Source organism: Camarhynchus parvulus, chromosome 2 (assembly GCF_901933205.1).
Source record: "Camarhynchus parvulus chromosome 2, STF_HiC, whole genome shotgun sequence".
In the NCBI taxonomy this organism is placed as follows: Eukaryota; Metazoa; Chordata; class Aves; order Passeriformes; family Thraupidae; genus Camarhynchus; species Camarhynchus parvulus.
In genome coordinates, this window is record NC_044572.1 from 99,949,851 (window position 1) to 99,972,158 (window position 22,308).

General features: G+C 38.4%; 1 protein-coding gene across 4 annotated transcripts in view; it reads left to right on the forward strand.

Annotated features, from left to right (window-relative positions):
• Window positions 1-22,308, forward strand: part of PIEZO2 (piezo type mechanosensitive ion channel component 2) — a 286,587-nt gene that overhangs the window by 229,750 nt on the left and 34,529 nt on the right. For all 4 annotated transcript variants that reach the window (XM_030967574.1, XM_030967591.1, XM_030967583.1 and 1 more), the window contains 9 exons: window positions 3,358-3,601; window positions 4,790-4,886; window positions 6,697-6,856; window positions 8,624-8,713; window positions 10,592-10,713; window positions 11,534-11,605; window positions 15,641-15,744; window positions 20,097-20,205; window positions 21,843-21,911. In XM_030967574.1, the coding sequence (XP_030823434.1) occupies window positions 3,358-3,601; window positions 4,790-4,886; window positions 6,697-6,856; window positions 8,624-8,713; window positions 10,592-10,713; window positions 11,534-11,605; window positions 15,641-15,744; window positions 20,097-20,205; window positions 21,843-21,911 (1,067 nt within the window). The remainder of the gene's footprint in view (window positions 1-3,357; window positions 3,602-4,789; window positions 4,887-6,696; window positions 6,857-8,623; window positions 8,714-10,591; window positions 10,714-11,533; window positions 11,606-15,640; window positions 15,745-20,096; window positions 20,206-21,842; window positions 21,912-22,308) is intronic.

Genomic DNA, 22,308 nt, shown 5'->3' on the forward strand with positions numbered 1-22,308 from the left:
TGGAGATAAAATATTGAAGCAATCATCGTAAGACCAATAAAACTTTAGAAAATAAAAGTAGATAATTTGATATAGAGAGCCATCTGAAGTTAAAATAGCTTTGATGGATGTGTGGAGTGAATTTCAGGCTTTGTCTTCCTTGGTTTTGTGCAAATTGATATGGTAATTTTTTCCAAAATGTTATCCAGAGTATTAGTGGGTTCTACTAATGACATGGTCGGAAAATCAGTGGGTTTTATTTCTCATTAATCTTTCAGGTTTCTTCTGTGTAATTTCTCATTCAGAGGCTGTCATGCCGTAGTCAAAGCCGTAGTTGGATGCTTTTGGTGCACTGGTGTGGTGGCTAATCTTACTCAGATGTGTGTCTGTGTTCTTAGCCTCCCGCTGGACCCTCCCACCTTTCTGCATTCATCACACCAGCACTGAGTGGGTTCGGAGGCTAATTGGGCAGAAAAGTATCCACTCCTTCTGTCCTCCCTCAAAGTAAATAAGCTTTTGCAAATTTTCTTCTTGAAACCATTTCGAAGAGCCAAAGCCAAAGAGGCTGAAATGCAGAGCTGAATGGATGACCAGGGGTGGGACTGTCCCCGGGGCAACCAGCTGTGCAGATTTCTAAGGTGTATTGTTAAATATCACATCCTGAGGTTGGCCTTTTGCTCTTGGTGAATGAAGGGAGATTTAAAGAACACTTAGAAAATGAGAGTTTGGTAGATTTACGTGACATTAATCTAATGATCTATGTGGTCTGCAGTGAAAGCATAAAATCACAGTATATGCTATCCAAGATTTAGCATTTTCTCCTGTCTGTGTAGAAGCTTTTAAACAGAGGGTGAGCACCTCAAGTGTCCTCATGGGTTTGTGTAGGGTCTTTTTAACTGTTGAGGTGTCTTTGTCCTTCAGCCTCACACTGTTATATTATGATCCCAGAGCAAGGATGCGAAACTCCTCGCTTCCTAACGTTCTGGGCTTTGAGGCAGAATTTAAAGATTTATGTATGAGAATGGGTCACATGATTTGAGAGGTAACATGTAGAGAGCTCCCCACCAAGACATGTCTTCGTTCCTGCTCTTACAGCACTTGGCCTATCCATATCAGTTAGTGAAAATTAGGGGCATGTGTGGCTCTATGCTGTAACAGACAAGATTTTGCATATTGTAACTGAAAGAAACATGATTTTCTACCTGAAACAACTTGAGTGGTTCTCTCCATTGTGTTCAATGTGGCCACCTTCTTGGGATAGCACAGAAGCACCTTGGATGGTTGGTGGTCTTCATTGTTTAGGTGTGCTTTGGCTGACTCGTTTGAGCATCATTTTGTGAGATATCCACTCCAAGATGAATTCTTGGGAGCCATTTTTATTGTTGGATTTGCTTGTAACTACACAGTAATAAAAGTCAGTAAAAAGTTCAATTAAAAGTCAGTTATAAAAGTTCCATCTTAAAGGACTACATCATTTGTCATTTGACACAGTTGTAGTGCCTCCTCCCTTCTGAGAATTTTTCCGTTACGTTTGTTTTTGTTGTTTAGTTGGTTTAAAGATGCCCAAGGCTATTATATTTAATTTATATTTTGGATATAAGAGGAAAAGGTGTACTTAATATTTTAGATGACTGCTAAAATGTAGCAAAATACTACCATTATAGTGAAAAATTAGTTAGATTATTGTCTTCCTTTTCATATGCTCTCTAATTTCCAGAAGTTTTAATCTAAGAGTGATAACTGCTGCTAATTATGACTCAAGAAAATGCCACATGTATATGTTGGGAAGTTTGGATTGAGACAGTCTCAGTTGTCTCTAAGAGTCAGAGTTCATTTTTATTGAAGAGTATTAAGACATTGATGTGTTTTGGATCAATTTGATTCCATTTTGGGCTTTTCTCAAAATATGCTGGTGCATTTTGTTGGTAGCAAAGGACAGGCCTTTTGAAATAGAGCAGTGTCAGAAAAGTGATCTCTTTCTAGCCATCCCACACACCAGTAATTATTATTAAAGGAATATCAAACAGAATATTATTTTCTGGAGAAACAATGAGAGCACCATTTCTAGTGCACATCAAGTTAATGAAGACTTCTTCGACTGATGTCTTCTTTATTGTCCCAGAGCATATTGATTCTTTGTTAATGTTTTATTGCCCAGAACCCAGTAACATCTCCAAAGTCATGATATTTTTAGATTTCACAGGCAGTAGATGACAAATTTCTTAAATATTTGTGGGAAATAAACATAAAGATGCTTTCTTTTTACCTTTCATTAAATGCCTCTCTGGTAAAATGTGTAATACAGGCCTATAAATGTAAGACTATAAATACATACTCCTAGAAAGTTCTGAGCCTGAGAACATCAAGCAGCAGGGGCCTTTTTATGTGGCTTCATACAGTGCATTTAGTTCATTTGCTCCTTACATGGTTTGGCTTAAGTCTGTGTGCACTCCTCTAGCTCTGTCTCCCTGCCTGGTTTCCTGACAAATGCAGTTACGCAGCCTGGGTGAACAGACTCTGAAAACACAGTTAGATTTGGAATCAAAACATTATAAATGGGAGGAAACTAACAATTAGTTGGTTTTGCAGTGTTTAGTATATGTAGTATTTGGTATTGCCTTTGGCAGATATTCTTGTTTGCAAGCTCACTGAGTCAATATTAAGTCAACATTTTAAGAAATCTGAAAACACCAAATTTTTTCTCTCTCTTTCCCACTGTGGGCCAGGCTGATTTCAGATAGCTCTCTCTCACAGCTTCCTGGTAAATGTTTCAGTAAATTCTATCACATTTCTGTTCTGTTCTTTTGCCCCTCAAAACTTTTGCAGTTGATCTCCATTAGAGATAAATTTTTTTGCAGCTGTTTATGAAAACTAGTCTTTTGACCATGCTGAATTCCCTAGAAGTCATCAATAAATAGGGAATTGTTTGCAGGGGTGTACTGTAGTTGGCTTTTAAAAATAGATTTGCTATACTATTTCTCAGACTTCTTGAAAGATTATCTCAGACAGCCTTTAGATCTCATATATGGCATTGCAGATAATATCCCTCTCCCATGAATTTTGGTGAGAACGGGTTTTCCTCCCTTCCGTGGTACAAGGCTTGATCCTGCAGCAAGCACAGCACAGCACCCTGACCAGGTGTAGCAAGGTGCTTATGCACAGGGAGGGGCTGGAGTGAAATGTGTGACCCAGGCAGACCTGTGCATGAACCAAACCCCCTAACTGTGGTGTTAGTGGTCAGTGCCTGCACAAATATTGAAGTGTAAGAATGCCCAGAAGACCTTGGGCACAAGTGTCAGCCAGTGGTGCAGAAAGAGGAAAGATAGCATTGCCCTCAGAAAAAAAAATGGTAACTTTTTCTCCTTATTTTACTTCTAGGTCCTACTTAGACATGTATAAGGTGATAATATTTAGTTACCTCTTCTGGTTTGTGCTTACCATAATCTTCATCACGGGAACCACAAGGATCAGCATATTCTGTATGGGCTACTTGGTGGCCTGCTTCTATTTCCTTCTCTTTGGTGGAGACCTGTTGCTGAAGCCCATCAGGAGCATTCTGCGTTACTGGGACTGGCTGATTGCCTACAACGTCTTCGTGATCACCATGAAGAACATCCTGTCGGTAGGGAGCTGATGCCTTTCCTCTGCCTCAGCACTTTGTTTAATTGGAAGTGTGCACAGTGTGTTGAGCAGTCATTAAAAATCCTTTTTTGGGACCACAGCCTTCTGCAAGCACAAAGCAGTCTCCATTTCAGTTCAGCATTGCTAGGGAATGGCAGTGCATATCCATCATAGGGAAATGTGCACCCTTGTGCTCAGCCGGGCTCTGTAAAAGCTCACAAGCTGCTTTCTAAGGGCCAGGTTCTGGTTTCTTTGCCTAATGAAGTCTCTCCTTAGAAGTCTCATGAAAAGTGGAGTGAAAAATGAGTAAGAAGTGCAAAATTAGTCATGCTGCTGATAAGTAGTGCACATTTAATTACACAATTTATTTAAATAAAGAATTTTCAAACTAGTATGAGATGCGGTTGTGTGATGTAATGTAATTGGTGAAGTTGACTACAAAGTTACAAACTCCATTCCTGTTTCCTTTAGAACTAGTGTGAAATATAGGTGGAAACAGATGTATTTGATAATTAAATGTCAAATTCTTTTGCAAAATATGAAAGATTTTTCTTGGATTAATTAACTCTTTTATATGTATTCTTGCAGTGGTACTGACAGGTGATTAAGACAAGCCAGTAATTTCAATCTTTTTGACACATAAATTTAGATTTATTCCTGGCAGTTGCTTTTTAGCTTTGAACAGTTTTAGTGCTGGACTGCAAAGAGCAGACATTTTTCTTTTTACATTTATTTAAGTCACTACGCTGAAATAAAATTGATATATGGGTGGTTTGAATTTGCAAATGTTCTAAATGCTTACATATGTGCTTCATTTTATGCTTGGGAATTCAGTGGAGCTACATGCATCTTAAACTTGTCCGTGTATGTTTGCAGGATTAAGTCAGTGATTTATAAAAGTTGCTTAGTTGTCACATTGCATCGTATGCCAGATGTGTCCCTTTCTGTGCAAAAACTCAAACAAGCCCCACATGCCTCCTGTCTCACTAATAATCAAAAAATCAAATTCTGTCTAAGACTAGTTTGTGTGTCACTGGTAAAGCCACTCTTTCTTCCAAGCTCTTTTAGTAATGGGAATAATTCGACTGCCCTTGGCTGTATTATTTCTCATGTAATGTAAAAAGATATAATTTTTCTTATCCTTATTACTGCTATGTCTTTTTATATAAAACTGCCCTTTTACTTGCAGATAGGAGCATGTGGCTACATTGAATCATTAATTCAGAAGAGCTGCTGGGTGATTCAGGCATTTAGCCTGGCTTGTACAGTTAAAGGCTACCATATTCGTAAGTACAGCTTATTTTTCTCCATAATTTTCTATAAAAAAAGAATCACCTTAAAATCTTCTACCATATTTAAGTTGTGCCATCCCTTGATGTATTACCTTTTGAAAAATCTTGGACTTGTATTGATTAGCAACACAGAATATTGAAAACATTTCACATAAACAAGGGGAACACATATACAGAGAAAACTGCCACCATCCCCATACATCCACCCACAGCCCGCATTTGCTGTAAATGAACAATTCACAGATATTGGCACTTAACACATTTTCCCATAAATGCAGGTGATGTGATACCCTGGTTTACTGTACATCTTGAGCTAAAAGGTCAGCTCACCATCACTGCATGGACAGGGCACCTTTTCCCTGCTGCACTCCCCGTGTGCAGTGTGGGCTCCCACTCCTCCCTGTGTACCAGGGTTCAGTGGTTCAAAGGGTAAACCACCTCAGCTCACTGAAATGGCATGAAAGTGATAAAGTTTCTGCATGCATAAAGAGTTCAGGCAATTTTTTTCATTGTGATTATTCTCATGTGGTGATAAAAGTAACGGAGTGGATAATGTCTGTGGATGGAGGTGAGAGAAAGGATGAATGAGGTGTGGAGAGCAAAACCCTTTACATCTCAGTGAGCTATTAATTTGTCTCCACTTTGTCCTGACACCCTGGATTAACAGTTTGAAAACACCTGCAGGGGTTTTTTTGTGCGTGTTTTGGGGTTTGGTTTGTTTTTTTCCTGAATTTAAAGAGCTGTTTCAGCCTAGTGAGTCTACAGCAAAATTCTGAATTCCTTTCATCATGATTGATCCTAATAGGTAAGTGTGGAATAGGGGAAAAGAAAGTAAACATGAAGACACAAATTCACAGGATGAAAGGTGCCCAGGAAATCTTGTGTTATCCAAAACATTTTGAGCAGCAACAGAAACTTAGGCCCAGGTTTTCAAACTCCCACCCCAGGGTTTGGGCACAGCAGGCTTTGAAGCTCTTGGAGTATGACCTTCCAGAGCTGTTATGTTGGCTTGCTTGCTTGAAAAGCCATCTTCGAGCCAGAGCCTGTCCCTGGAGTCCTTCTACTGCCTTCTATAGGGCAGCATAGGCCATGGAGTTTATAGTCCAGGTCCACAAAACCCAGTTTTAATTTTTTAATATCCCCAAGAGCACCGTCTTACAGAGAATAAAGGAAGAAAGAAATAGCCCAAGCCAAAATCTAGGGGTAGGAGGAATGGGATTTCCTCTCTGCCTGTCTCCTCCTACCCCAAAGGAAACAGTTTTGTGGTTTCAAATATTTCTTCTCTTATGCAATGGAAAGGAGCATTGAACTGAGTTGTGGAGAGGAAAAATAAAAATAATCAGTGGTGGCAGTCAAAAGTCATTTTGACAAAAATAAACCACTTATTTCTCTTGTTGATAGTGTTCTTAATTAAAAAATGAGAGAAAAAGTCACTTTGAAGAGAATAGGACAAAAAAATTTATATATGCCATTTTAGGGAACACTGAAATCAAATCATTCAGTGTAACAAAAAAGATGCCTTTTCCATTCTTTGTTTTCAAGTACTTACTAAAGTAGGGTGAATTTATATGCAAATGGTTCACTTCTGATATATTCTTACTTGTGGGACAGTGGCACATGGGACATCACATTGTTGGAAGCTTTTCAGTTTGTTGTAAAAGATATTATGGTACAGCTCAAGTGGAAATGCATGACAATTTTTTTAGGAAAATCTAAAATAACTCAAATAATTTTAGAGGCTAGAATTATTTAATTCATTAAACATTATGAAAGAATTCTTAACACTGATGGCATCTTTTTCCAGCAACGAGCAATCCAGATTGTAAACTGCCCAGTGGTGAAGCAGGAATCATTTGGGACAGTATATGTTTTGCTTTCCTGTTGCTGCAAAGAAGAGTCTTCATGAGTTACTACTTCCTTCATGTGGTTGCAGATATAAAAGCTTCTCAGATATTAGCATCAAGGTAACAGAAAATTTAAAAGAAATTAAATTAAACAGCTCAAATCTCTCATGGTGGCAGCTTTTACTATAAGTAGTACCAAAACAGTCCTTTAACATTGATTTAAACAATCCATGCTAGATTCATAACTGCAAACCCAGCTTTGACACAAGAAAAAAATTAATTGAGAATCTAATAGGAATTAAACAATTCTTTCTACCAAATGCCATCTGCTGCTCCTGTTAAAAGCTCTGAAAATGTGTTGCAGCATTCTCTCAACATTGATATGCATGAGAGAGAATGCCAGAGTTTCTAAGTCTTGGAAAGAAAATATTCTGTTGTCAGAGCTTGAGACAATTGTGCCTAGAAATCCCATCTCAAGAAGGAGAGAGGCGGAGGAAGATGGGAAAGTTCTTGTGCCTGGCTTGGGAGGAAAAGGGAACACTTTTGGGAAGTGTCATGTCACTGGACACTGACCAGGTTTGGCAAGGAAGTGTTAACCTCATTGGCCTGTTACACCACAAGCATTCACTCATAGTCATCACTAGCACAAACATTCTTCTGGTTTATGATATGAAGGCAGATGAGGAATGAAATACTGGTTTTAATTTCCATAGGGTTTCCAAGAAATTTTTTGTTAATATTGGAATAAATGTATTGTGGCTTTTTTTTTTCTTCAAAAGACATACAGACATTGATTTCTGACTGTATTTCAGGAAAAATTTGGCTTGTATGTAATGAAACGAAGTAGTTTTTATCTTCCTCTTCCAGGGATCATTTTAAGAAGGGGACATGTTTAGCTCCCTATAATAAACAAAATTCAGCCCTGTAAAGACAGCTACAAGAAAACCTACACCTCCACCCCACATTGCATTAGGCTTTTGTTCTGAAGTGAATTTCAGAGCTGATACCCAATTATGCTGGATAATAGCATTTTTGTACCTCTTTTTGTACCTCTTTTGGTGTGCTGGGTTCACAGTGAAAACAGCATAAAGCAAAATCATGAGCATCAAAATACATCATATATAGGGAAATGTGCGTCCAGAATGAAAGAGTGGACTTCTGAAATTACAGCTTTTCTTACTGAATTCCTGACAAAATAAAGGCTTGAGATATAGGCTACTTATTTGAGAGAGACTTTAAGACTCTTCTAAGAGCCTTTAGAGTTCATGTGTGAATTAGGAAGAATGGTCGTAACATTCAAATCAATGAATTGATTAAATTTCTAATGTAATGGGGTGGAAAGCCAGATTCTTTTGGCACACCAGAAACTTGCTCAAGTGTTTGTTATTGTCAGGTAGAAAGGACCATAGTTTTCAGAGGGTAAAAGTGAAGCTGAATATATGCTTACCATGGCCCTGGATAAAGCTGGACCTTGCTCACAACTTCCAGGAGGACAGAGGCAGGGGATTGAGGTGATTTAATGCTGAAATGACTGTGAAGAAATCCTGAGGGTGTGCAAGAAATCCTACCTCAGCCTTGAACCTATTTGCGTTCTGTGTTTTGAGGTCTGGAAACTGAATTTCTTGTGCAGCTGCTAGAGGAACATACAGGCTGAGTAGGGTTGACAACATTTGGCCCCAGATCTTGAAATTATTGTCTGTAAAGATGTTACTATTTTAGAGCAATTGATTGTTTCTTTCAAGCGCTGGATTAGTTCTTTTTTGATGCAGATAAGGTCATATATAGAGGGAACATAGAATTCTCTGTGATTAGTTGCCATAAGGAAAAGTTGGAAACATTTAACATGTCCTCTCCTTTTTCTTTTCCTTTGTCCTATATCTGATGTAGAGGTGCTGAGCTTTTTCAGGCTACAATTGTCAAGGCTGTAAAGGCAAGAATTGAAGAAGAAAAAAAATCAATGGATCAACTGAAAAGACAGTATGTATTTAATGCACTTATATATATACATATTTAACTGATTACTAGTATTTATCTAGCACTTTCTTTGATAGAAATACTGGTTTCTGGTATTTATCCGGCACTTTCTTTTATAGAAATGCTTTACCATTATTAGAATTTTGTTCTGTATATCTGTTATCTGTATTCCTGGAAAAATTTGTTGCTTGACTGCTGTTGCTGTTTTATTTGTGGTTCCTCCTGTGGTGTTTAAGTGCAAAGTATATGTTTACCTTCACTGAAAATATTTGCATTTGATTCAAGTGGCTTGGAGATTCTTTCTCTTTATACAGCCCATAAGTCACTTTGGTTTCTCTTGCATACAGCCAACAATTTCTTTGGTAACTGCAGAAAGTTCCAAAAAAAAAAAGAGTTTCAAAGCTCCTTCAACACAATGCATGGAAAGTCCTAAGTGCTTCCTAACCAAGTGTCAAAGCCCATTCATGGCAACTTCTTCCATGCTGCATAACGGTAGAATCATGGGAGGATTGCAGGGACCATATTTTCTACCTAGATAGAATCACAAAAGCATAGAATTGTTTGAGTGGGAGGAGAAAATCTAAAGGTCACCTAGTCCAACCCCCCTGTAGTGAGCAGGGACATCTTCAAAGAGATCGATTTGCTCAGAGCCCCATCCAGCCTGACCTTGAATGTGTCTGAGGATGGAGCATCCACCACCTCTCTGGGAAACCTGCTCCAGGTTTTAGCAGCCTCATTGTAAAAGCTTTTTCCTTATAGCCAATCTAAAGCAATCCTCCAGTTTAAAACCATTGCCCCTTGTCCTTACAACAGACCCTACAAAAAAGTTTGGCCCCATCTTTCTAGTAAGCTCTCTCCAAGTACTGAATGGCTGCAATAAGATCTCTCCAGAGCCTTTTTCTCAGGCTGAACAACCCTAATTGCTTCAACCTTTCCTGGTAGGAGAGGTGCTCCATCCTCTAATCACCTTTCTGGGCCTCTGGACTCTCTCCAGTAGGTCCATGTCTTTCCTGTGCTGGGCACCCCAGAGCTGGACACACCACTGTGGGTGGGGTCTCATGAGAGCAGAGGGGCAGAATCCCCTCCCTCACCCTCCTACCTGCTCTGGTTTGGATTCAGCCTGGGACACAGCTGGGTTCCCAGGCTGGAAGTGCCCATTGAGGCTCATGTCCAGCCTCTCATCCCTCGGCACCCCCAGGTCATCCTCGGCAGGGCTGCTCTCAACCAGTTCATCCCCCAGCCTGTGTTGATATCAGGAGCTGCCCCGATCCAGGTGCAGCACCTTGAATTTGGTCTTATTCAACTTCTTGAGGTTCTTGTACACCAGGTTCTTGATCTTGTCCAGATCTCTCTGAAATGCATCCCATCCTTTAGCTGTGCCAATGGCACCACAGAGCTGGGTGTCATCTGCAAACTTGCAGAAGGTACACTTGATCCCACTTCATCCCCAGACAGTAAAAATAGCACTGGACCCCCAAGGGACACCATTTGTCACTGATGTCCATTGAGACAAATCATCTTAAAGGGTGAAGATGTAGTACAGGCAGTGCAGGAACAGCCAAATCCCTGGCTCAAAGTGGCAAGTTTCAGGAAAAGCAATTTTAAATTAAAATAAGATAGTTGAGTGGGAGGAAGTAAAGCAGTCATGATAGCAGGAAACCCAGCTCTCACTGACCAACAGAGTGAACATCTATGCTTGGTCCTCCCAGCCAGCCCCCTCAGAGCAATGTATTTCCTTCTGTTTAAGGGCAGGATTAATGACAGTGTGGAATATTTCCCTTAGAAGTGTTGCAGAGTATGTGTGTGTGTGTGTGTGTCTTTAATGCTTGTTTTCCAGGGTGGGTGAAGGTGTAAATCTAATAAGATTCTTCCTTTTGCTAGAATGGATCGCATCAAAGCCAGGCAGCAAAAATACAAGAAGGGAAAAGAGAGGATGCTGAGCATGAACCAGGAGTCCTCAGAGGGGCCAGAGATTCGGAAGGTTTCTGAAGAAGATGATGAAGGTACCATTAGCTACTCCTGTACCATATTTCCATAAGGATCTGATAGAACTGCTAGTTGGACAAGTGATAATTTTTTTGAAACTGCCAGCACATAACAACATTGTTAGATGAGTATCAGTTTCAGGCTCGATTCAGCCAAAAAAATAAAAAATCTGTGTTATGTACTGTAACAAGGTTTAGAGAAAATGGTTCACTTTGAGGATACTTTTGGTTAACTTCAGGCTGTTGGCAAAGAGCTGAAAAGAGTCAGAGGTTTGTTTTGGTAAAAGTAATTATCTATAAACTACAGCTTTACAAATAGATTTGTTAGCTTTACCAACATTTTTCCAGCAATGTTTTCTGGATGCTGTTCTGGATTTTTTTCAGTCACTGAAATCTTTGTGTGCTTTTAAATGTTATTTAAAATCATGGGCACAGATAAAATCATACCTATCTAGTGCCACATTTCCAGCATTGACCTGGGATCAGCACTTACTGGATTTAAAAATTTTTGGAGCCTGAAATGTAAGGGGATTCGAGAGGAGGGAATATTTTTCCTCTTTAAATTACAGTCAACCGTGACAGTATGTTTTAAAACACAAAACCCAAATTTTTAGCTGTTTTAGGGTGGAATGCTGTTTTAACTACTGCATAAATCAGAGTACTTCTGCTTAGTGGTCATGGTTTTGAATTATTTTAATATTAAATGTGCTCAGTAGACCTGACATCTCATGTGCTCATGAAATTTTAGATCTTTTGAGAGAAATTAAAAATTATTAATCAGTGTAAGAAATATGTTTCTCATTTTGTAAAATTAATATTTGAACATATTTTATTTTAGGAGATGCAGACAAAGAGAAAGCCAAGGGCAAAAAAAAGCTGTGGTGGCGGCCTTGGGTTGATCATGCTTCCAGTAGGTTTTCTCAATCCTCTTACAAATATGTGGATTTAACCCTTATATCCTTGACCAGAATGAAGGCATTCCCATAGCCTGTTTGTTTTATGCCTGATTTTGTGATTGTGACTTGATAGAAGGCTTGGGGTTTTTTTTCAAAAAGTGATTTCTATTTCCAATCTGCAAAGAATTTAACTGTATTGTGAACTTCTGTGTGTTGGAAGCATAGTTAGCTCATGATACTTTGAACATTCTTAGAAAAATATCAAATCAGATAAACATGTGCTGGAAAGAATCTGTCTTGACCTCAAAGGTTTCAACTCCCTGATACTGCAGGGCTCAATATTTTTAACAATGTGACTGTGAAAGTTTGCCAACGCATTCTGAGATTAGTCATCATTTCCTTTTCATATACCCATATCATACATCTTTTTTTAATGGTTCATCAGTCATTTTAGTATCAACTGTAGAAATCTGAACACCACAGTAAGGCAGGAAGTTGTAGAATAGGCTGTGTAGGGCTCAGCTCCATCTCTCTTATGCCACTTCAATGTGTGGTTGATGCCAGTTGTTTTGCTATGTCCATTTTTTTTTGTGTTTACCTGAGACCAAAAATATGTCTAGCCTTGTGCACGAGAAATTATTAGCATCTGTCACACATATAATTAGGGCATTATGATGCAATTTTTTTCTAGCCCAGCCCAGTCATATGATAGAGTTCTTTGCTACGTTATGGAGTTGGTAGAAGAGGAAAACAGAGTAGGCCGCAATCTCAAGTCAAATGTCCTTCAGTTGGATGTTTGTTGAATGAAATCAGACATGAACTGTTTGGTAACCTCTGAAAATGTGAAAAAATACTTAAATGTAGGGCACTGATCAGAGTTAAATCATAGAAACACAGGATCACAGAATGTGCTGACTTGGAAGGGACCCATCAGGATCATCCAGTCCAGCTCCTGGCCCTCACAGGACCATCCCCAGGAGTCACACCATGTGCTGAGAGCATTGTCCAAATGCTTCTTGAACTCTGTCAGGCTGGTGCTGGGGCCACTTCCCTGGGGAGCCTGTTCCAGTGCCCAGCCACCCTCTGGCGAAAAACTTCTTCCTGATACCCAACCTAAACTCCCCCCAATTCAGCTTCATGCCATGAAAATTATGAATGCCTATATTGTGTTTGGTCATTTAGTTTAAGAGATACTCCAAGTCATCATTTTAGACATTTACATACTGCTTTATTTACCTATGTGTATTTATTTATAAATTCAGCAGACATATATTTGCCAGCAGTGTTTACCAGAACATGGGATCTTTATTTCTATCAAGTCACAAGTAAACTGTGCCTCTATTTTTGTTTTTCTAAAGGGCACACTGCCACTTTAGAGAGACCTATCCTTTTCAAAAGCCTTATGAAAATAAAATTCTTGTCTCATAATTTCATTAGAACAACAATGAAAAAACAAATAAAAACTGTAATTTGTGAGTTTTTTCTATAGAATTTCAAGCTATCATGACTTTGAAGGAATGGGATATGGTCTCTTGTTTATTCACCACTGATTTTGTAGTAAGAAGAATTGCACAGAGAGATATTGACTTTGGCTTTTACTTATTTTGTTCTCATTATTTAATGTTCCTAGGTGGCAAGTTGCATTTTGGTGTTTAAATATTGAGCATTCTTGAAATTATTTACTGCAATAATGCAAAACCTTGTGGGAAACATCTCAGACCCTGACCCTACAGCCAGCAGTTTCCTGCCACATGGCTTGCATCCACACTCGTTGAAACATGGCACTGACAGTGGGTGTTTACAGGCAGGCAGACTGGGAATAGACTGATATTCCCCACTCATTGTTTTTGGAACACCACTGTAACTGCAGCATTCTGCACCATTCTTCATCCCAGTAAATGGGTTTGTGGGTGTATATATGCAAACATTGAAGTCACTCAAGCTTGAAGTTTTTAATTTAGATTTTTATTGTTATTTTTATATCACTTGCTATAATTTTATTGTGCAGAAAGAGACCTCATTTTGTATATCGTAGCAATTAAAACATTCATGAATTTGAGTCTGAGTAGAACAGAGAAAAATATCAGTCAGGATTGTCACTCACAATCTCCCTTGTAGGATGGTGTGGTTCCTCCTGTGCTTGTGGATTATTTTTGAAGTCCCACAAAGATCAGCAGAGTTAGGAGCACATGCTTAGATTCCCCTGGGTCATACAGTTGTGTCTGATGTACTGCAGAAGATGGTGACTGCAGCTGCCCAGGGGAGCTCTTCCCCCCCGGGTTCAAGCAGGTGATGGGATCATGCTTTCTTCTGCATCCTCCATCCCATCCCACAAAAAGCCTGTTCATCCCTTTTCTCAGTAGGAGGAAGCCACATTTTGCAGTACAAGAGAGGTCTCCCAAGTCCAGTCTGGCCATGAGTTGTGTTATCAGTAGAACTTGGTCTCTTCAGGAAGCCTTGTAGGTGACTGACACGCCACTTGCTCCATTTTGATGTGTGCAAGAATGCATTATTGCTATTCAATCATACCTCTCTCTTGAGCTGTAAAAGGGATGGAACTGCTACATTGGAGTGTCCCCTTGGATATGCTTTAACCTAAAAATTTTGTAGGGAGATCAATGTAGTTTTATTTGCTTCCAGATCAGGCATTCCAAGTCTGACTGAGTGCTACTCTGAGCCTTTGCAAAGCTGTACTGCCATAGAGGTTTTCCCTAATGTCAAACCTTACCCAGCTGATCTGCATTGACAATTTCTGTTGCTGACTATAAGATACCATTTTATGAAAGAGAACTGCAGACTACTGGCTCTTAAAATGCTTTCATCTCTTCAACTCATTTTAAATGGGCCTTTTTGAAAGGCTCAGCACCAAAAAATCCATTTGTTTCATCCAGGAAATTTCCAAAATTTCTTTGCACCTCAGTGCAACAATTAGAATGGCTGGAGTGGACTTTCTGTCCCTCTGCAGGGCATTCATTGATACTAAAAATCATAAGTGGGCACATGAGGCAAAAATTCCCTCTGTGAGGGAGTTTTAGATGGCAAAGTTATGATCCAAAGATCAGTTCTGGCAAATTTCACAGCCTTATCCTGAGGTTTGTGACTAGTTATATGTGATTATCTGTGTAGAATTCAAGGTATGATTGAATTAAACTGTTACTTTTCCAGAGACCTGTAATGATGGATAGATATAATTTTATATAAATCTTTATTGCTCCATATATCCAGATTTTGTAAATGTTCATCTAAATAAGTGTTCCTTCAAGTATTTCAGCTTAAATATGGCAATTAATTACCAGTTTTCACTGCTGAGTGTAATGCTGTGATTTTTATTTTTCTCTTGCTCATTACCGTATTTTTATTTTTGTTTTCCATGTTTGTTCATGTTGGCCTGTGGCCATCTGTGAAATAAAAACATTGCTTCTGTTCAAGGATATAAGGCCTAGCTTAATCACTGTGTACCTATGCTGTATCAAGGTTTCAGAATCTTTCTGAATCCATGGGCAAAAAATTGAAACTCATTTGCAATCATGTTAATAGAATCCAAGGGATTTGTTTTAAACAAGCCAAGGTTTTCTATTACCTCATCAAACTAATACTATCCCATCACCTAGTTTAAAGGATTCCTTCAGTGTTTGAAAGAGAAATTCTGTATTTTTTGTCCAGTGGTTCTGTTCATGTAAGTTCATTTACTTACCTGCTGGGCTTTTTTTTACTCCCTCAAATAATCATAAGTCCCCAATAAATTTAGAATTAATTGTAATTTTTCTCTGAAAACGTAACTTTGTAACTTGATAAACTTCAATCCTTTTCTTTACATTTTCTTTTTATAGGGATGCTTTCCTTAGTTCCTGTATAGTTCTTTTTCATGCCCAAAGCATTGCAGACTAACATCAAATAAATTGCCTGAGACCTTTTCATCTCTTGCTTCTTCTCTGTTTTCACCTCTCCTGGTTATGAATTTTTAAATGACTGGCTGCCTGTTCATAGGTCTTGGGGGAGTTGAGAATAAAACCTTTCAGAAAAGTAAAAAATTATTTTGTTTCACTTAGTGGTCAGAAGTGGAAATTATTATTTGTTTGAGACGGATAGTGAAGAGGAAGAGGAAGAGGAAAAAAAAGAAGAGGAAGAGCCTCGAAAAAAATCTGCTTTTCAGGTACTTTATGGTAATTTGCTATCTTGTTGACATCTGGGAAAAAATGTAGATTTCTTATAACACAGGCACATATGATAAAGCTGCCAGTTCCTCTAAAGTAGTCCTGAAATGTATTGGAAATTACATTTCTTGCTGATTTAAAAGGTAAGTTTGCCTTATGCTTTAAACATTGCCAAATTTATACCAAAACTATACTAGAGTCATATCTTCATTCACATATGCCTGAAAATAACAAAAATGCAAAAAACAAAGGTTAAGAACCCAAGCCTTACTTTTTTCTTCATTGCAATAAAGGCAGTTGAGGAAGCTGACTTGCCTCTGATGCTACTGTAGAATGCTTCCAGTGTTTTTTTAGTTTTGAGGAGATGTCATCATTCCATGAAGAAATAATCCCCAAAATAAGCATGTTTTCATGGAAAAATACATGCTTAATTTAAAAAAATATCATTGAACCTAGTGGGCCAGAGAAATATGTCCTTGGATTAGAAAATTACAAAAGGAGACTACATCCATTTATTTTCTTTCATTTTCAGGGCAGTGTTAATTAATATATTTGCATTTTTAGTGCCAGACTCTGCTGATGCAGGACAATATTTTAATGTTAAAAAGATATCTGAGGTTTCCTATCTGATTTCCCCCACGTGGACTGGCTGGTGTTAGACAATACCAGATATACTGGATGCAGTGGCTTAAATTAAAAACGTGGGTGAAGAAGTTAGTGAAATACTCCTACATCAGGCTTGCTTTTGCTTTTATAAGTTTAAAGTTTCACTTGTGGAAGAACTTTTTTGAAATGCTACAGAAATGTTTCAGGTCTGTAGCTTCAAAAGCTTAACCAAAGAAGCAGCTTTTTCCAGCTGAGTATTCCCATCCAGATGCAACCTCACATCACTGCGGAATTTGCGCATTGCGGAACATTCAACCCAAGCAAGAGCAAGAAGCTGCCTCCATGCTTTTCCATTCCCTAAGCCAAAATCTTTCAAGCAAAGCTTCCCAGACAACATTACTGAATTAGAGAAAGAAAAGTTTTATTTAACTCATTAAAAAAATGTTCCTTTGGTTTATATACTAACATTGCCAGTTGGCTACGTTGGTTAAACTGCCTGCATGGCAATGACATGAAAACAAAAATCTGACTTTAATAAAGGCAAAACAAATCTAGATCAAAATAATGTGATAAGTAAGTTTTGTTTTCTAGTGTTGCACTATTTTTTTGAATATATTTTGCATTTAACTTACCTTGGACCACAGAAATGGCTCATGACTTTCTAGGTAATTTTTCTTTCTGGTTTTCATGCAGGTATAGAGGAAAGTTTGCATTCTTGTTTCTGCTGATTTATAAAAAAATTTGTGACAGCATTTTGTACAGATGTGCTGTTGCCAAGTACTGAGCTAAAGAGTTCTAAACTTGAGATCAGAAGTTAACAAGATTGTTTCATTTATGCTGGGATTTGGTTTTTTTGTTCATCTCAGTCCTGAAAATATTAGTTTGGGGATGGAGGATCTGTTCACTATTTCAAAATTTGGTCAGATGTTCTGGATAGGCCTGTTCTGTAGTATGTGCAATATAAACATGCTGGATGGCTTAATATAAGCAGAGACTTGTATAAAACAGAAAATTGGTTTTCTTCACAAAAAGTTTGTTCATCCTACGGTCATCATACTTTCTTTGCCTTCCGTCATCATGCACAAGGTCTTAGTAAAAATACTAGCCAAGTGAACTTTGTTGTAGATTCTGGTAAAGAATTATTTGAATGTATGCTCTTTCTTTCAGTGTAAATTATGTGCAGCAGCCCTTTCAATGGTTAACATGGAGATTTTAAATATTAGAGAATGCATGCAGTTAAGAGTCATATTATTGAAATTTTAATGTGAACAGCATAAATGATCTTTTTTCTCATGTTGAAGTTTATGAATGTAAATTTGTTCTTAGTATTCTAGATATAATAATTAAAGAGATCCTATTTATTAATATTTTCTGCTTTTCTACTAACTACTCTTGCTTTGTCCTTCTTTATAGAGAGCTATTGGAAAATTTGCTTCAGCCATTTTAGCCTTGCCAAAGTCTATCATTAAACTACCCAAAACTATTCTTCAGTATTTAATCAAAGCAGCAAAGGTACTTGACATTTTGCAAATGCTCAGTACGTGACCCACCCCATAGTTCCTGACATAGTGTATATATGCCTCTGTCCTCGTCTGCATTTTTCCTCTTATATGAATTAATAAGAAAAATGATAACAGCTAAAGTCTCATTCCTAGCAAATGCAATGCATTTCATAACTTTGGTTAGGTCAAATCACCAGCAAAGTGGTTTATCCTTTTTTTACGCATAGCCCCAGAGAGAAAATGCAGACCCAAATTCTTATTTTCTTTTAATACTGACTTACAAGATGGTCACATCAAGTTGCATGTATCTTATGGACACGGTGGTAATTGATCTCAGAAAGCTGGTGTAAGGTTTGTTAAACGCACATTCTGCTCCAAACCCCTTTTCAGCTCTCTACTTTTCTGGCCTTTATCATCACAAAAAAGATTTGTGCATCTTCTCTCTTGCCCTGCTTGAATACATTTAGCATTTCCTAACTTTGGGCACTGAGTATCATTTTCCACTCCATAGGTAACATGACTTTTGTAAGGAGTGGATGTTACAGATTGAGATCTCCAAAGCTTAAAAGATACTAAATTGGAAGTTTGTGCAGTGGTAGAAATCTAGACTTATATGCACCCATTATGTTCTTAAAATACCCCCTGCTTAGCATAGGTAGTTACATTAAACTTATAAATCAAATTCTCTTTTTTAATTCTCATTTTCTACCCCGTTCCAAGTCTGCTTTTGGCTCTAATTGCTTTATTCACACTATAATTGTGGCTAGTGTACACTGTCACAGTTAAATGATGATAGAAGATGTTGGCAGTTTCTGACTTCAGTAAAGTAATATGGTGTTAGCTTATTTAAGTATCAGCATTCCCCCAATCACCTTCATTAGAAAACACCTGTTACAAAGCAAAAGGGAAATCAGAGCCTCTGATCCCACACATTTTTTCATGTGGTGCTTGTTTGGAACAATTCAGATGTACAAAAATAAATGTACAGACTTTGAGAGATTTGGAAGAGGATCTTCTTCTCAACAATAACCAAATAATTTTCTCTCCATGGCTGTATACATTCACAAAACAAAATGAAGTATTTTTCCCTTTTAAATTAACTTAACATCAGTTTAACAGTTTTAAAATAATACTTTAAATGTTCCAAAGTTACTTGCATAGGAAAATTCTAAAAATATAAAGAAATCAAATAGAAATTGTACCATTCTGTCCTATGAGGAGCAATTCCAGCTTCACTGAGATACACGTGATTGGTGTCATCATCTGCATGTTTTTGCTGTGAATTAATTAGATAGAGCTGTTTTGTTACTGTGCTTTTTCAGCCTCTTTGCCTGCATCTGTGTGCTTCCCTGCTCTGTCTCTGCCAGTGTCCTGTATTGCTTAGAAATAGAAGACGATTGAAGATAATTACCATTTTTTAGGGAAAACCATTAAATGAGCAAACAAACAACTTTTCCCCTACTTTTTTGAGTTGTTTTTTTTTACCCACACTGCTATATAATTTAGAAATATTTTCGGCCAATTCCAATGCTTCATGCAGTCATACAGGTCAACAGACTGTTGATCTGAGTGAGTGTTGTGAGCAGGATTTTGTCCCATAAAATACCTTGGATAGATAGGTAAGTATTACTGTCTTCATTTTACAAATGGAAAAACAGTAGCAGAAGGATTCGTAAGTGACTTATCTGAAACAACATTGTTAAAATCAGGAAGCAATCTGAGGAATTCCTGAGCACCAGTTTTGGGACCGTGTATGGATAACAAATCCATGAACATTCTACTGGGACCTACAGAGGGGGAAAAATACCTAAGCTGTGAAAAATACACTTACCTGTACAGGGATATCGCTGCGTCTTTTGATGTTTCTCTAAAAGTTTAATTTGCCCTGCCTCTTACCTGTAATGTGATAAAGTAGAAATACAGAATTGAGAGATTCAGACAAGGTAGCCCATATGCACAAAAAGGTATTAATTCCCAAAGTTCAGAGCATAAATTTTTGTGGGTTCTAATGCAACTTGGGTCACCCACAAGTATTTTCACATTTGGCTTTACACTTACAAAAATAGCATATGAAAACTCAGCAGATCTGCAGGGAAGGTGTTTGATTTGGGATTAAAAATATTTCTTTGCCCCCACAGGTCTGAATGCATTTACTCAAACTATATAGTCCTGCTTGTGGCTTATTCTATGGCTTACTCCCAGAACATGAGGAACCTTGATATAAATGAGTTTTTTCCTTCCAGTTTGTTTATCAAGCCTGGATAACTGACCCTAAAACAGCTCTACGACAGAGGCGCAAGGAGAAGAAAAGTTTTGGGAAAGAGAAGAGAAGGCGAAAAGGATCTGGGGATGGTAGGTAACCTTTTCCATTTCAAAAAATACAATATTAACTGTTGCCTGTTGTTCAGGGTAGTGAAAGGCAGATAAGGTTTAGAGGAGAAGTAGTGCTGGCTAGGAACAGGAAAATTGGTTAACTTTGGCTGATGTTATTTTCCTTTACCAACCCATGGCAAGGTCAGTCATAGCCATGTCCTTCTGTTCTGCATGGCACACTTTGAGGGAGATACAGGGGAAGATGGGATATATGTATTTTCCATGGAGTTGCAAGAAATGCCCAGAACTTTTGTTGACTAGGAAGATTGAACACATTGCAGAAAACATCAGATATGTGAAAGCATTTGTGGGAGTACTTGCAATAGTAAAGTGTAAAGTAATGACTTTATAAAGCACATAACCTGGAACTTAATAGCATATCTCCAGAATATAGGAGTGCAAACAAAGTGTTTGGCAGAGCAAGGACTTTCACTTGCTCATATCATAAAAAAAAATTATCTTTCTGTACAGGCTAGAGTTCACCAAAGTCACTCTTTTCAATGGTCAAGTCATGTACATTCCCAGGGAAGAGTGCTGAAAAATTACTTCATGAGGGAGTTCCCAAATACCTATAGTTCAAGTGGAGCCGTAAAAAAAAATTCCATTAAATAGCTACATATTATTTATTTTGGCCACGTTTCCTATATTGTTCCCTAAAGAAGCTTGAGTTGATACATGAAGAAGAATATAAATAAATGTTTTTCACTTTCTATGTTGCAGTCACTGAGGAACCCAAATATCCACAAACCCATAAATTCAGTAGACAGCAAAAGGAAAACATGCAAATGTTGATTTCGTTTCAGTGGCAGTGTAAAATCATTCATGCCCCTGAAGAAAACACCAGTTTATAAATGGTTTATATATCTTTTTCTCCATTTTTAAGCTAGGAAATAGAAATTCAAAAGCTTTTCTGTTCAGTATGGGTGGGGAAAAGAAGGACCCATACAGGCTTAATCAGCTGGACATTTCCTCTGTTTGGCATCTTTACCTGTCAAGAAGAAGGGATTTATAATTGGGCTTCTGCCACTGAAACTGTAGCTGCAATTATTGGGCATTAGATAGAAGGAGGAGCACTTGTTTGTCCTTCATTTCTGCCTGTGATTCTGCAATACTCTTCAGCTACAGGCCTCAATAAATGCACGTGGTGTTGTCAAAACAACTCTGCTGCCTCAGGTCAGCCTGAAGGTCCCACTCAATTCCCTCGGGTTTGGTGGGCCAGAGGCAGGAAAAGATCAGAGCACTGCTCAGGTTGCCCTTTGCAGAAGATGAAGAAATGAGCTCAAATGTGAGTCAGCAGAAGGTGAGGCTGCTGAGTGTGCCTGAGGAGTGATTGAGAAAGTATTTGGGTTTACACCAGATGATCTAACTCAGCAGCCTATCTAGTAAGAAAACACCACTGCAAATTACAAGAGAGGGATGGTCATCCATGAACACCTTCACTGACAGGGTTGTCCCTACCCTTGAGTGCTTTGGAAATGGAAATGTGCTTTCTGTTATGGTGGTAGGTGAGGAACCAGTCCCTACTGCTCAGCAGCTGTAGCATTCTCCAGCTTGACTGACATTTACACCAGCACTTCTGCAGGTGTAACACTCACTGGTTTGCTCCTTGTTTGCAGGAGGTGGCAATGATGCAGACTGTGAGGACAGCGAGGAGGAACCTGTCAAGAAGAAATCTGATGGACCAGGTATAAAGGCAAAATGAGGGTTTCTGTGCTGTTACAGTGCAGTTGTGACCAGTGGCCTGTCACAGAGACAGCATTGCAGTGATCCACTCTGACTGATGCCGGAAGAGCTTCCTAACTATTATCGCTACTATTTTTCTATTGCAAGATTTACAAGTCTTGAGCATAGGAGCTTCTAGTTCTGGACTCTTCGCTACTGCCCTCGCTCTCTAAATACTTTAGCAAATACGCCTGCCAGCTCAGACTTGATCACTGCTGTGTATTTTACTTACAGAACAACTTAAGCTAAGGTTCTAGACCTGATTACACACAGCCCTATGTTAAAGTCTCCATTGATTTTGAGCGCTTTTAGCAAGGTTAGTATAATGCTTTTCTTGGTACTTATCCATTCAGCAAGGCA